Source organism: Muntiacus reevesi, chromosome 22 (genome assembly GCF_963930625.1).
Source record: "Muntiacus reevesi chromosome 22, mMunRee1.1, whole genome shotgun sequence".
NCBI classification, from domain to species: Eukaryota; Metazoa; Chordata; class Mammalia; order Artiodactyla; family Cervidae; genus Muntiacus; species Muntiacus reevesi.
Window position 1 is genome coordinate 1,185,736 of NC_089270.1, and position 14,723 is coordinate 1,200,458.

Consider the following 14,723-nt stretch of genomic DNA (forward strand, 5'->3'; position numbering starts at 1 on the left):
TCAGGGACGGCATCTGGGATCTAGTTCCCTGATCAGGGATCAAACCTGGGCTCCCTGAATTGGGAGCTCAGAGTCTTTGTCATTGGACCACCAGGGAAGCCCCTAAAATGTGTCACATTTTATTAAACACTAACAAAATAAGTAAAGCCATGTATTATGCATATGTGTATCAATACTTAATACAACTAATACTGAAACATAATTTTGGTGGGTAGACCAATGTATCAATGTAAAGTCAATATACAAAAATCAATTCTATGTTTACACAGTGCCAATGAATAACTGGACACTGAAATGAAATAAACAATGCCATTTATATTTATAACAGCATTCCCAAAACATTTAGGAATAAACTTGTATGTTGAAAACTACAGAACCCTGATGAAAGAAAATTAATAGCCCAAATAAATGGAAAGATATACCATGTTCATGGATTAGAACATTCAACATTAATATGCCAATGACTCCCAAATTGATCTGTAAATTCAATACAATTCTAATTAAAATATTAGCAGTGTTTTTCTTAGCTATCAACAAGCTGATTCTATAAATTATGGATCATAAATATAAATGTAAAATGCAAAACTCTAACACTTTTAGAAGAAAATTTAAGAGAAAATCTTTATAATCTTGCATTAGACAAAGAATTTTTAGATATACCCCTTCACCATGGTCCATAAAACAAAACAATGAAAAACTGGACTCCAAAACTTACTTTTGTTTTTTGCAAATTACGTTGGATTCAAAACATATAAAGAACTCTCAGACTTCCCTGGTAATTCAGTGGCTAAGACTCTGCCCTCCCATGCAGGGGTCGTAGGTTCAATCCCTGTTCAGGGAACTAGATTCCACATGCCCCACAGTACGGCCAAAAAAAAGGAACTCTCAAAAAAAGTCAGCAATGAAAAGTACTTCCAGAATGGTAGAGTGAGGAGCTTGCCAACTCATCTATGAAGTGCCATCTTGATGCAAAGACCAGATACCAAATACAACATCCTCCATAAACAGGCACAAGGATCCTCAATCAACATTAGCACACAACAAAAAGGGGTTTTGTACACAGCCAACCGGGATTTATCTCAGAAGTGCAAGCTTGGGTTCAAATCCTCCCCAAAATTAATATAATGCACCAGATTAGTAGAATAAAGGACAAAACACATCATCAGCACAACAGAACATAAGCATTCAACAAAAATCCAACACTCTTTCATATTAAAATATTTCCATTTCTAGGAACTTTTCTCAAGTTAATAGAAGAACACCTACAAAATTAACTCACTCTGAGTAATGTCAGGCTCTACAGTTGTATAAAACAGGATATGTTCTCTAACTAATAGCTCGCCAAACTAGGATCAGACCTGACTGTAGCTAACGTGCTCGGCTAAAAGCTCTTGGTGATCACAGCCTGGTGTCAGCTCACCTGGCCAGCAAGCACTCGGCTCCTAAAATCATCTCCCTTCCACAGCCCACAGAACATCAGCTTAATGCAAGTTGCTTTACCAATGGAAAGAGGGATGAAGAGAAAGCAGAAATGTGATTACCTTTCGATAAAGGAAACTTTTTTATAATTAAACGCTACTTTTTATGTTTTACAATATAACAAATAGTCAAGTAACAGTGAGTGCTCACATTTGTGTCCCCACTCTTTGTGACTCCATGGACTGCAGCACGCGAGGTTCCGCTGTCCATAGAATTTTCCAGGCAAGCATACTGGAGCGGGTTGCCGTTTCCGACTCCAGGGGATCTTCCCGACCCAGGGACTGAATCTGGGTCTCTTTCATCTCCTGCACTGGTAGGCGGATGCTTTAGCACTGCACCACTTTGGAAGCCCCATAAAAACACCAGAAACCTCACTAAATGTCTAATCTGTGTAGCACACTTTACACACTGCAGCACACTACATAACGCTCTATAGTTTGCGCATTTTAAGGAGAGTTAAAATGTATATTTTGTCCTTTGATCACATGACAGAATGCATGGTAAGAAGGGGCTTGAAGGGTATAGCTTTTTTTTTCCCCACCACGGCTGACAGACATGAGCTCAATTCCCAGGCACCCTCATCTCAAACCTCTCTTCTTTTCTGTTATTACACGGAAGCCACTCTGCCCACGGTGAGCAGAAGGAAGGCTCTGGCATCTGACTGTGGCAGAGAACCTCAACCTTGAACACCATCTTTCACTGTCAAGTTGCAGGGAAACAAGAGTTTAAGGCTGAGTTCCCTTAAGTTAATCTTAAAACAAGCCAGATAAAAAGGTTGCTCATGCTGACTGGAGACTAGAGGAATGTACAATCACCAAATAAGAAAAAATAAGTTACTTTCAATCAGAATTGCTTTTATGAAGTGTCCCAAATATGTCTAGAGGTAAGTTATTAAAATTAAATCAGTTGTTAAAGATAGAACCACAATATTTTGATGGAAAACACAAAAAAAATCTATAAAATCTTCTATCATGGTAAATTTTTTTTTTTTAAATAAAAGTAACCATTTTATTTTAGAACAATCTTACAGAAAAGTTCAGTTCAGTTGCTCAGTCGCGTCCAACACTTTGTGACCCCATGGACTGCAGCACACCAGGCCTCCCTGTACATCACCAACTCCTGGAGTTTACCCAAACTCATGTCCATTGAGTCGGTGATTGTCATCCAACCATCTCATCCTCTGTCGTCCCCTTCTCCTCCTGCCTTCAATCTTTCCCAGCATCAGGGTCTTTTCAAATGAGTCAGCTCTTCGCATCAGGTGGCCAAAGTATTGGAGTTTCAGCTTCAGCATCAGTCCTTTCAATGAATATCAAGGGCTGATTTCCTTTAGGATTAACTGGTTGGATCTCCTTGCAGTCCAAAGAAACTCTGAACAGTCTTCTCCAGCACCACAGTTCAAAAGCACCAATTCTTTGGCACTCAGCCTTCTTTAATGGTCCAACTGTCACATCCGTACATGACCACTGGAAAAACCATAACTTTGACTAGATGGATCTTTGTCAGCAAATTAATGTCTCTGCTTTTTTAATATGCTGTCTAGGTTTGTCATAGCTTTTCTTCCAAAGAGCAAGCATCTTTTAATTTCATGGATGCAGTCACTGTCCACAGTGATTCTGGAGCCCAAGAAAATAAAGTCTGTCACTGTTTCCACTGTTTCCCCATCTATTGGCCATGAAATTATGGGACTGGATGCTATAATCTTAGTTTTTTGAATGTTGAGTTTTAAGCCAGCTTTTTCACTTTCATCAAGAGGCTCTTTAGTTCCTCTTCACTTTTTGTCATTAGGGTGGTATCATCTGCATATCTGTGGTTATTGATATTTCTCCCCACAATCTTGATTCCAGCTTGTGCTTCATTCAGCCTGGCATTTCACATGATGTACTCTCCAGAGATTTAAATAAGCAGCAGTGACAGTATACAGCCTTGAAGCACTCCTTTCCCAATTTTGAAACAGTCCGCTGTTCCATGTCTGGTTCTAACTGTTGCTTCTTGAGCTGCATATAGGTTTCACAGGAGACAGGTAAGGTGGTCTGATATTCCCATCTCTTGAAGAATTTTCCAGTATGTTTTGGTCCACACAGTCAAAGGCTTTAGTGTAGTCAATGAAGCAGAAGCAGATGTTTTTCTGGAACTCCCTTGCTTTTTCTATGATCCAACAGGTGTGAGATCTGGGTGCTGGGTGTGCTCTCTGCCAGAGGTGTCACTGCTTCTAGGCCCTCTAGGCTGACAAAGAAGGAGATAGGTGTGTGTTTAAACAGGTCTATGTGTGACCATCTGTGTCTGTATGGAGTTAAACTGGAGTCCACCCTGCGGTCTTCAACTCTGTCCACCACCACGTGGATCACTCCAGCCTCCTCCCTAGTCTAACACGAGAAACCTGGCTTCCGCCATCGGTGAGATGTCCGTCTCCCGGGTGCACCGGCCGTGGGCAGGACCAGGTCCACGAGCCTCGGGGACACCCTAGAGTGGCTGCAGCGTGGGCACACAGACGCGACCGTACGTCAGGAGGACTGTGTGGAAAGGCACCCAGACTATGGAAACTGAAAGCAAGTGGGACTTTATTCTCCTGTAGGGCATAAAATTTTCTGCTGATAATGTGGACATCGAAATGAATGAAAACCACCTCCGAGTCCTTTGTGTGGAAACCCTGCCAGAGTCTCCAGGTCCCCGAGAAGCCCTGCGGGAAGTGCCGGGGCTCCGCAGCGAGTCCCTTCCTCAGCCTCCGCCCGCTGCTCTGGATGGGTGACGGCTGGGCACTCGGGGCGCATTTGTCTTCATGGTGGACTCTGGCACGTGTAAGAAAAATAAGAGAACTGATCTGGAAAAACTCAATGCTAACAACCCTCAGTCCACATTCAGCGACAGGCGAGGTGCAGAGGTGTCATCTGAAGTCTCTCCTTTGGCGTCTGTCGGAATGTCAGCAGTTGTTTTAGCAAAAACAGGGAACGATTTGACCTATGCAGGAGGCAGCCGCGCCCGCGGGCCTCTCCCGCAGCCTCGCTGCTCAGGCGCGCAGGTTCCACGCTCCAGGCAGCCGCGGAGGCGATGGGAGCCCAGGCGCGGGGACCGCGGCGCCCTCGGATAACCCCGGGCGGGCCGCGGCTTCCTCTGCCCTGCTCTCCAGTGGAGCGGCTCCCCGTCTTCTGAGCGCTGTGTGGGACGCCCGCCGGGGGCTGTTGGGGTAAATGAAGAGCAGCGCTCCCCAGGACGCACCCCCGAGGGCGGGCCTCCTTCGGCCGTCGCCTCCCCCATCAGCCCGCTCGACTCCTCTCCGGAACGCGGCCTTTCCCCGCCCTTCCGGCCCTCCCCTCCCCGGCTCTGCGTTTTCCAGTGTTCATCACCGCCCACACCACGGCCAGCTGAGCGTGTTTGCTGTCGATCTCGGGCCCTCCACCCCCACGCTCCCTCCACGAGGGCAGAGGTTTTGGTGCCCAGCGCTTCTGGGGAATGAGTGAGTGAGGAGAGGCAGGAAGGGAGGCGGGCGGAGGAGCGGGGCCCAGCAGCCTGAGAGCCTTGGCCGCAGGTGGGCCTGAAGAGCACCGGGCCGACACCTGAGCGGCTTCCTGGCTGCGGCCCAGGAGGCTGGTGGATGGAGGAGGGTGAGAAGGCGGGGAGAGGAGAGACCAGGAGGCAGGCCCCACAGGAGCTGGTCCTGCCTGAGGCACCAGGGGGCTGAGACAGGACTGTGACTCCGTGGGTTTTTTTGAGAAATCTGAGGGAGAGCTAAGTAAAGAGAGATGTGAGTGGGCAGCTGCTGGTGGGGAAGGGGCGTGTGCAGGGGGCCCAGAGGAGGGAGGGGCCTGGGGCTGGCGAGAGCGCAAGGAGGGGGCTGGGGAAGGAACTAGCCACCCCCTGCACTCCCCACCCCACCTGCCACCCCGCCCCCAGGGGAACAGGAGAGGGACCCTCCTGGGGAGGAAGGCGGAACCCGCCCACCAGCAGGGGGACAGTGCGGGCAGCCTGGAGCGGAGCCAAGCGCTCGGCCACCAGGGAGAGTCTGAGCCTCTGCCAAGCAGAGGAGGAGGGAGGCTGGGCCCCGTGGGGCCACAGGGCGTCGGGCAGCGTGACTCCAAGAACTGGCTCCTCTCCGGGCGGCTCTTTGACTCTGAAGGTCTGTTCAGCTGCAGGTCACAACCAGTGCTTTGAAAGATGAGCTTGGATAGAACAAAAAACAGCAGTGTGCACGGCTAGGTGGGACCTGCCCCTAATCACCTCCACCCGCCAGGGTTCCGTGAAGGCGGGTGCGTGGAAGGGGCTGTGACTCCTCCAAGGACCATGAGGCGACGGACCATGTTATTCCAAATGAGAGTAGGAAAGTAATAAGTCACCAAAATAACAAAATACAGAAGTTTAAAAATCTCACTTGGGTTCAAATAATGGTGCCGTTTTAGCCATAACTATCTAATTTATGAAAATCTTGCTAATAAATATTTTGATAGATATTTAAATGTTATCAGGGCTTCCCTGATAGCTCAGTTTGCTGAAGAATCTGCCTGCAGTGCAGGAGACCCCTGTTTGATTCCTGGGTCAGGACGATCTGCTGGAGAAGGGATAGGCTACCCACTCCAGTATTCTTGGGCTTCCCTGGTGGCTCAGCTGGTAAAGAATCTGCCTGCAATGTGTGAGACCTGGGTTCAACCCCAGGGTTGGGAAGATCCCCTAGAGAAGGAAAAGGCCACCCATTCCAGTATTCTGGCCTGGAGAATTCCAGGGACTGTATAATAGTACATGGGGTCACAAAAAGTCAGACACGACTGAGGAACTTTCACTTAAATGATATCACGTGGGAGGGATATTAATAAGGAAAGCTGAAAAATTCACACACGAACAATGGGAAGAGCAAGACTAGATTATTCCAAACGAGCCACCGTAACATCTGGTAGTACAGATGAGCACTGGGCTCAAACACGGAACAGGGAGAGCAGGACTCTTTGTTTGGGGCACAGTCTGAGCCTGAAGGCAGGTTTCTGAGACTCCTCACCAAATGACAACGTAAGAACAACTGGCCCACTGGAAGGCAGACTAGAACATCTGCTACTAGGAGCAAAAAGATAAGGAATAAGTACCCCTTTTAGTGCATTCAAAGAGACATTGGTTAAATTACACTTATGTAGTAGGTTTAAAATTTGTGACCCTTATTTCTGCTAAGAAAGTGAAAAACACCACGATCTTGCCACTTGCTTTGGGCCTTGCAGCTCTTTTTCCTTTTCCTTAGAAAACGGCACTCCAATTTTCACGAGGGTCCCCCTCCCCACTTTCCATCAGCCAGCAGAGCCTGTCCTCTGGCCACGGTGACTAATTCAAGGACAACCAGTGGCTGTTCCAGACAGAGATGCAAAGACATGCTTGCTGAGAGTGTCTGCTAAAGGTGTTTCCTCCTCCTTTCATGGAAGGGGCATGTAGAGACACTGCTCGTTTCCACTGGAGAGAAACAAGCTGGTATCCCCAAGACCTGCTTGGATGCTGAGAAAGCGAAGCTGGGAGATGGGGGACAGAAGCTGGACCTGCCCCTATGACTTTGGCTGCTAGATCAAACCTGGCCTGAAGCCGGCCCTTCCTTGACCTTCTTAAGTCAGGTATGCTGAGATTGTTGAGGTCAAGTTAGTCTGATTTGCTGCCACTTGCAGCTGAAGGAATTTGAATGAATATGTGGACTAGCGGTGTTTTCATCACCAGTTTAGACGTGGGGAGAAGCACCCACTCAGCAAAGGATGAACGGGCCCCCAAGCCCAGCCTTTCTCCCTGACTCCTCAGGCATGCCCCTCCCACTCCGGGTGGCATCCGTGGGGAGGGGCCTACAAACCCACGGTATCAGGAAGGGGTGGACCTACGTCAGTAGCCTGGGGCCGCCTGCCCTCACTGCTTTGGCTGATGAAGCCAGTTATTACACCACAGCCAACATCTAATGGCCCCTCCTCTGCCGACCTGGTTCCGGCCTTGGCTCTGCCAGATACTGCTGATCTGCTGAAACTCAGGCCCTGGACTTGGGCTTGGACTGTCCACGGCCCCCGCCGTGACCTGTTCAGACCAGACAAATATGGTAGCCCTGCATCTCCACACTGGGGGACCCGGGACCCAGGGGCTTCCCAGCCCTCACTCAGCCCCTGCGGAGTCTTGGTAGGAGAGCCACTTCGGGTTCTTGCCCAAGGCTCATGCCCCATCTTGGCCTGGAGCTCCTGGAAACACTTCCTTCTCCCAGGCTTCTGGGCTAGAAGCAAGCCTCAGCCCCGTGGCTTGCAGCTTATGTCAGCCTACCCCACTCTGGGTTTCTCCCCCAGAGGGCCTGGCCAGGCCCTTTCAGAGGCATTCACGGGTGCTTGCCTCCCTCTCAGCACTTCCTCCAAGACCAGGAGGAGTTTCCATGCCTCCCTGTGAAATGGACCTGCCCATATAGCATGCTTGCATACCTTACATTATAAACTCTGAAAGATAGTCTTGATATTTAAAGGGGAGCTTCTGAAAGGGAAAAAAAACAACCCACTTTCTGACAGTCTTCCTGACACTTTGTTTCCGCTGAGCACTTTCACAAGTTCCATGTTGAAAGCCAGAGCCAAACACAGACTTCTTTATTCTCAGCTGTATCCTCCTCTCCCTCTGAAGAAACAGAGGCCTCGGCCCCAAGAGGTGCTGGGAATGAAATCCACAGAAGACAGTGTTTTGAAAGCTTCCTTGTGTAAGCAAGGCTTTTGTTCCATTAAAGCTGCCAATTAGGAGACTACACTTCCGGGAAGGTGTGCGGGCGCTCTCCCACCCCCACACCGGTACACTGGGAGCCCGGATGAACCAAGGCGGGCGAGCAGGTGGACAGAATGAGGCAGACTGGCTTGGGACCACAGAGGCAAGGGTTACAAGTCCGATCCCCCACCGAGTCCCCCCAAACTGAGCACGTGCTAAATAAGAGACAGCTGGGTTAACACACAGAAAACCCCACGGTCTACAGGGATGAGGTCTCCTTTCAGAAACAAAAAGTGCACAGGCAGCCACGCATCCAGGCGAAACTTCACCCTCACACAGAGACGGGCGCTTCACCAGCGCTAACTCACGGGGTGCTTCGCTGACAGCCTTCCGCTCACGGTGCCCGTCTGGTTCCACGTGGAGGATACGGAGCCCTTGATCAGTTGGAAAGAATCAGTTTAGGCTCTGATGATGCCGTGCGGAGGCACCCACATGCTGGCCCCCCAGTCTCTGCTACAGCACACAGCTCGCAGAGCGCTGCCCGGGAGAGACGGGGCCACCGGTCCTGAACTCCCAACCCGAGTGTTCTCGGGGTTACAGGACTCCCACACATGGTCAGGGTGACCGAGGTTCTCCCCAACTGGTGCAGAGGCTGCAAGAGGCTGCATGTGGGCTGACATGCCGTGGCAGGGCTCAGCGTGGACCCGAAGAGGGGCTGACTCCCCTGACAGGCGGGGGCTGTCCCTTGCCGTGTGGCCTCGTGCAAGCCACAGCACTCTGGCCACAGACTTCTCGTGCATGAACTGAAACAACATCCCCCTCCAGGGACTGTGGAAAGGACATGCGGTAACAGGTGCAAACGCATGTGCTCGGCAGCAGGGCTTCCACATAAATACGAGATTTTAAGGTGAAATGTCAGCTTACACTGTAGACTGAAATGATAACAAAACTGTGGCTCATAGTTTCAAGAATATTAGCCTATTTAAAGAAATTCTACTTGTATCTGAACTCATGTCTAAGTAACTCATATTCCCAATCACAATATATATATATATATTTTTTAAGCTTTAGTTACCTTTTTCATGCAAGCTAGTAATCCATCTACAAAGGTTGACTTGATCTTGTGAACCTAGATTGTGAAACAAAAATAGTCACTTTCTCTGTTTAAGTGTTTAAATGAGGAACAAGCGTCAAAACCTGTGTTTCTCAGCGTGCTGGGTGGGGGTCATTGCCTGTCCCCTCAGGTGACCCCAGGAGGCCCTGAAATGGCCTTGTGTGGTGCCCAGGATTAAACAACAACGGCCAACAGAGAAAGATGTCACCCTACTCCTTCTAATGATGCTTTTCACAGGAAAGCTGCAAAGAGAACGGAAGAGTGACCAAGGACCGTCACCCAGGGTCGCCGTGGTGCCTCTTTTAGTTCAGGGGCGACCGTCACCCACCCCTCCAGCTGCCCGGCCCTCACAAGGACAGCAGCGAAGAGCCACGCTATGAGTGACAGCAACCGTCATGCGTGTGCAGACGCCCGGTGTGTGACGGAGAAATCAGGAGGGGCTGGGAGGGTGGCGAGAAACGGGGGCATGCTCAGCAGCCAGCGAGCGTGGCTGGGAGATGACAGAACACAGCGAGCCCGGGGAGAGGGGCGGCTCCCGTGGGAGGCCTCTAACTCACACGGCGCCACGCCGGGGGGATGCGCCCACACCTGGGGCTCCCCAGCTCCACGCAGGGCGTGTGCGGACGTGAGCAACGTCACCTCTGCGCAGAGGAAGCTGGGCTCACAGGAGGTCAGCTTGAACAAACTGTCCCTTCAGGGTGCGGTCAGGGCTACCTCAGGGATGATTTTGGGTGTCACGTGGGCCCCCATCGTTACTAACATAGTTACAGGAAAAAAAAATCTAACTTACCTGCCTGTATTCCAAAATTATTTTGGGTAATGGATGAAGGTCTTGCAGAGCGTTTAACTAAAAAGTAAGATTAAATATCACCAACAGAATTCCTTCACTTAATTTTAACAGTGTAAACACTCATTTTCAGACGGAGAAAGTCCTGATAATACATGGTCTTATCTCGAGCACCCTTTCCAAAATGAAGACTTGTAATAAACCCAGCTGATCAAGTGTCATACTCTTAATCCCTTGTCAGAGTCATTACACATGGGAGTGAAAGAGAGAAGCTTGGAGAGAAGATGCCTCGAGATCTGAATCCCTGAAATCTAAACCCAGGGCACGTAAATCATGCAGAGGAGTAAATGAGGAAAATGCCTACAGTTGTGTGACTCCATAGTTTCGGAACATCCAACACCCGAGTCACAGCTACCTGGGCACCAAGCTGGGGAGGCAACACTGGGATGTGACTGTGCGTTTTCAGTTTAACTTTAAAAAGTCGAAGTACAACATCCACAAAGGAAAGTACAAGATCCCATGAACAAGGTTTGTCGAATTATCACAAAGTGAACATACCCGGGTACTACCAGAGGGAACATTCCGGGTTCCCACACAGGTCTTTGTCCCTCCCCCAGAGGCGACCACCACCCCGGCCTCCTCCAGCAAGACCGCTGTGTCCCACGTACTGAACTTCGTATCAATGGAACAGGATACGTGTTCTTTGTACGTGGCTCCTTTTGTTCAATATTCCGGTGTTAAGGTTGGTCCTTGTACGAGGGGCTTCCCTGGTGGCTCAGTGGTAAAGAATCTGCCCGCAATGCAGGAGACCTGGGTTCAATCCCTGGGTCAGGAAGATCCCCTGGAGGAGGGCGTGGCAACCCACTCCCGCATTCTGGCCTGGAGAACCCCGTGGACGGAGGGTCAGACACGACTGAAGGGAGTGAGCAGCAGCAGCAGCAGCTGTTGAATGAAGCGCTGTTTCGTTTACTCCCATAGCAGAGTGGGGTTAGCTGAATGCAGGGCAATTATTTATCCATCCCACCCCTGATGGGTACAGGGCTTGTGTCCACTTCAGGGCTATGACGAGGAGCGCTGCTGTCAACCTTCTGGTACACAGATTTGCGTTCACACACGTCCACAGTTCTGTTGGACATGTGTGCAGGGCGGGGTGAGCCTGCCGGTCACACGCAGCAGGGATGACGCCAGCCGCCCCCCAGGGTCACACGCAGCAGAGACGACGCCAGCTGCCCCCAAGGTGAGCGCACGGCGTGTCCCCATCCGCAGCACATAACAGTCCTCATTCTCTACGTTTCTGCCAACACACGTTCTCCTAGGTCTTAATCTTAACCCTTCTGGTAAATGTGATGTTTCACTGTAGTTTTAGTGTGTATTTCCCTGGCTAATAAAGTCATTCTTCAAATATTTATTGACTGTATATCTCCTTTCATTAAACTCTGTACATGGTTTTTTTTTTTTTTTTTTTTTTTGGTCATTTAAATCCGTGACTTGTATGTCTTTTTCTTCTTGATTTGCAGGAATTTATTTTTCTGGACAGGGTTTCCTTTAGCTGGCTATATTTAGTGGAAATATTGATATCTTCTACAGCTCTGTGACTTGCTCTTTTACTTGCTTAATAGTGTCTTTTCATAAAGGCTTTTCACAAGGGCTTCCCTTCTGGCTCAGCTGGTAAAGAATCTGCCTGCAATGCGGGAGACCTGGGTTCAGTCCCTGGGTTGGGAAGATCCCCTGGAGAGGGGAAAGGCTACCCACTCCAGTATTCTGACCTGGAGAATTCCATGGACTCTAGTCTATGGGGCTGCAAAGAGTTGGACACAGCTGAGCCACTTTCACTTTCCAATCGCTTTATGATTAATCTTGATAGCCAACAGATTGTCCTTCAGCAGTGCTTTTAAGATTATCTTGGCTCTTCTAGCTTTTGGCATCTCCATATAAATTTGGCTTTTGGTTCCCAGTTTGTAACAAAAAGTCCTGCTAGGGAATCAGGATCATTTTGAATCTGCAAGTCCCTTTGGGGGAGAACTGACCACACAACTGTGATGCACTGGTGTGAGCCCCAGGACCGTATCACTGTCTGTTTGAAGGTGACTGAGCACAGAGTCTGCGCCGGCCACAGGGACGTAACAGGAGGGCCGGCACTGGAGGCCTCTGAGCAGGCTCTGCCCGGGGAGGAGTCCCGCCTGCCTGTAACCCAGCACTGCGGCTTCTCAGAGAAGCTGTCCCTCGGGGGATCAAAGCGCATGAAAACACTCAGCCACGAAAACTGCTTAAGATCAGCTCACTCTCTTTATCCTGATACTTCCCTCACAAAAGAACTCTAACCGCAGGCTCCCTGCATATCTCGGATGGAGCTGTCTGAGCACACTTGAGAAGAATGGCGAGTCTGATCTCTGGATACAGCCCTGCCGCGCCGGGTGCCAGCCTCGGTCAGTGCGAGCGCTTTATCACACGCTCCCTGTTGGCTCCGGGCACCGCGCTCTTCTCCGTCTCTGGCTGCTCCGCAGCCTCCGCTCGGCGCCTCTTCTCTCTGACCCCTACGTGGCGGTTTCTCAGGTTCAGTTCTGTGGTTGTCAGAGCGGGCTGCTTATGGACTCAGTGGAGGAGCTTCAGAAACACGTCGGGCCTGGGCTGCGCATCCCCAGCCTCTGACTCTCCGGCCCGGTCGCGGGTCTGGGCATGAGGGATTCTCAAAAGCTCCTGCCGGGGTGGAGGGCTGACCCCCAGGGTGCCGACGTCCCAGTGAGCACCTCCAGCACGAGCCGTCTCCGCACAGACCCAGCTGCACTGTGTCACACGCCTGTCTTCCCGAGTCCAAGACTGAGCGCTTGACACCCCCTGCCCCTGCCCAGCAAACCGCTTCTCTCGTGGTTCTCCCTGGGTAGTGGCCATCTCTGCCTGCTCAGGTGCACAACTAAGAAAACCAGGAATTGCTCCACATCCACACTCACGTGAGCTCACACTTACAGACGCTCCCTTCAGTTCTCAAAATGCTCTGGGCACCTGTCTGCCTGGCTCCAACCTCACCGCCGGCACCTGGACACTGAGCCAGCAGTGCCCACACCACGGCCAAGGCCTATTAATGGGCTTCTTCCATTCCCCAACCAGTTAGAACAGTACTCTTTTTACTTTTAATTTGTACTTGTTTACTGGTGGGGCACACGGCTTGTGAGACCTTAGTTTCCTAACCAGGGATTGAACCTGCACCCTCTGAAGTGGAAGTGTAGCGTCTTAACCACTGGATAGCCACGGAAGTCCCAAGGGTGGTCTTTTTAAAACATTGCTGTCAGGATGTTCAAAATCCAGGACACAGACACCACCATGTGCTGGTGAGGATGTGGAGCAGCAGGAACTCATCACCGCTGGTGGGAATGCAAATGGTGCAGCCACGCTGGAACACAATTCGGTGGTTTCTCATAAAACCATCTAGAAACCACGCTGTTTATTTACTCACAGGAGACGGAAACTTAGGTCCACAGGAAAACCTGCACATGAATGTTAAAGCAACTTCATTCATCGTTGCCAAAACTTGGAAGCAACTAAGACATCCCTCAGTAGGTGAATAGATGGAATAGGATTCTGTGTTTAAAAGAAATGAGCTATGAAAAGACATGGAAGAACCTTAAGCGCATTTCGCTAGCTGAAAGAATCAAATCTGAAAAGGCCACATAATAAATAATTCCTACATGATACTCTGGAAAAGACAAAACTATGGAAACAGTGGTTGCCAGGAGTCAAGGGGAGGATGAACAGGGAAAACAGGATGTTTCAGGCGGTGAACCACGCTGCGCGATGCTGCAACAGTGGACACCTGTCCTTGTGCGTCTGTCTGAGACCACGTGACACCGAGTGACGCTACTGCAGGCTACACTTTGGGGACGATGATGCGTCACTGTGGGTTCATCCGCTGTAACAATGCACCCCGCTGGGGCACGCTGAGGGTGGGGGCTGTGTGTGTCACGCAGGGGCAGGGGGTGTGTGAGACTTCTCGGCACCTTCTGCTCAACTCTGCCGTGAACCTGAAACTAAAAGCAAGGTCTAAGAAAACCACACCTGAGCTCACAGTTGCACCCTTACCCGAGCTGATTTAGGCTGGCCGTCTCACCACTGCTCTACATCCCTTCGAGAAGCAGCAGTCAATTTTCAACAGTGAACCACGTGTGTGTGTTACCTACTGAAGGTTCATCTTAACTGTACAAAATAGGGTGACTTGCCCAGTTAAGTAAGTTGTGCAGTTGTTGCTTCCCTCATAGCTCAGTTGGTAAAGAATCCGCCTGCAACGCAGGAGACCCCGGTTTGATTCCTGGGTTGGGAAGATCCCCTGGAGAAGGGCGAGGCTACCCACTCCAGTGTTGGTGGGCTTCCCTTGTGGCTCAGCTGGTAAAGAAGCTGCCTGCAATGCAGGAGACCTGGGTTCAATCCCTGAGTTGGGAAGATCCTCTGGAGAAGGGAACGGCTACCCACTCCAGGATTCTGGCCTGGAGAATCCTAGAGCTGTATAGTCCACCGGGCACCAAAGAGCTGGACACGACCCCATGACCTGCAGCATGCCGGCTGCCCTTCCTTCACTATCTCCCAAAGTTTGCTCAAAGCCACTTCCATCGAGTCGGTGACGCCATCCAACCATCTCATCCTCTGTCATCCCCTTCTCCTCTTGCCCTCAATCTTGCC

The 14,723-nt window shown here is 50.3% G+C and overlaps 1 protein-coding gene and 1 long non-coding RNA gene across 3 annotated transcripts in view; one reads left to right on the plus strand and one right to left on the minus strand.

Moving 5' to 3' along the window:
• The first annotated feature begins 4,789 nt into the window (after positions 1-4,789).
• Positions 4,790-11,248, plus strand: LOC136153075 (uncharacterized). Of its 2 annotated transcripts, none has more exons than XR_010660325.1 (4): positions 4,790-4,930; positions 6,695-7,055; positions 9,506-9,682; positions 10,297-11,248. It is a non-coding gene; the product is annotated as an uncharacterized lncRNA (long non-coding RNA). The 2 variants fall into 2 exon arrangements; XR_010660326.1 differs by having other exon boundaries at positions 4,796-4,930; positions 6,873-7,055.
• The window catches only part of HAUS3 (HAUS augmin like complex subunit 3), an 85,045-nt gene continuing 78,356 nt past the window's right edge, over positions 8,035-14,723 (minus strand). Inside the window, exons 14-16 of the mRNA XM_065914726.1 lie at positions 10,059-10,115; positions 9,230-9,283; positions 8,035-8,588 (exon numbers count right to left, since the gene is read on the minus strand). Coding sequence (XP_065770798.1) covers positions 8,514-8,588; positions 9,230-9,283; positions 10,059-10,115 — 186 coding nt within the window. The 3' untranslated portion in view covers positions 8,035-8,513. The remainder of the gene's footprint in view (positions 8,589-9,229; positions 9,284-10,058; positions 10,116-14,723) is intronic.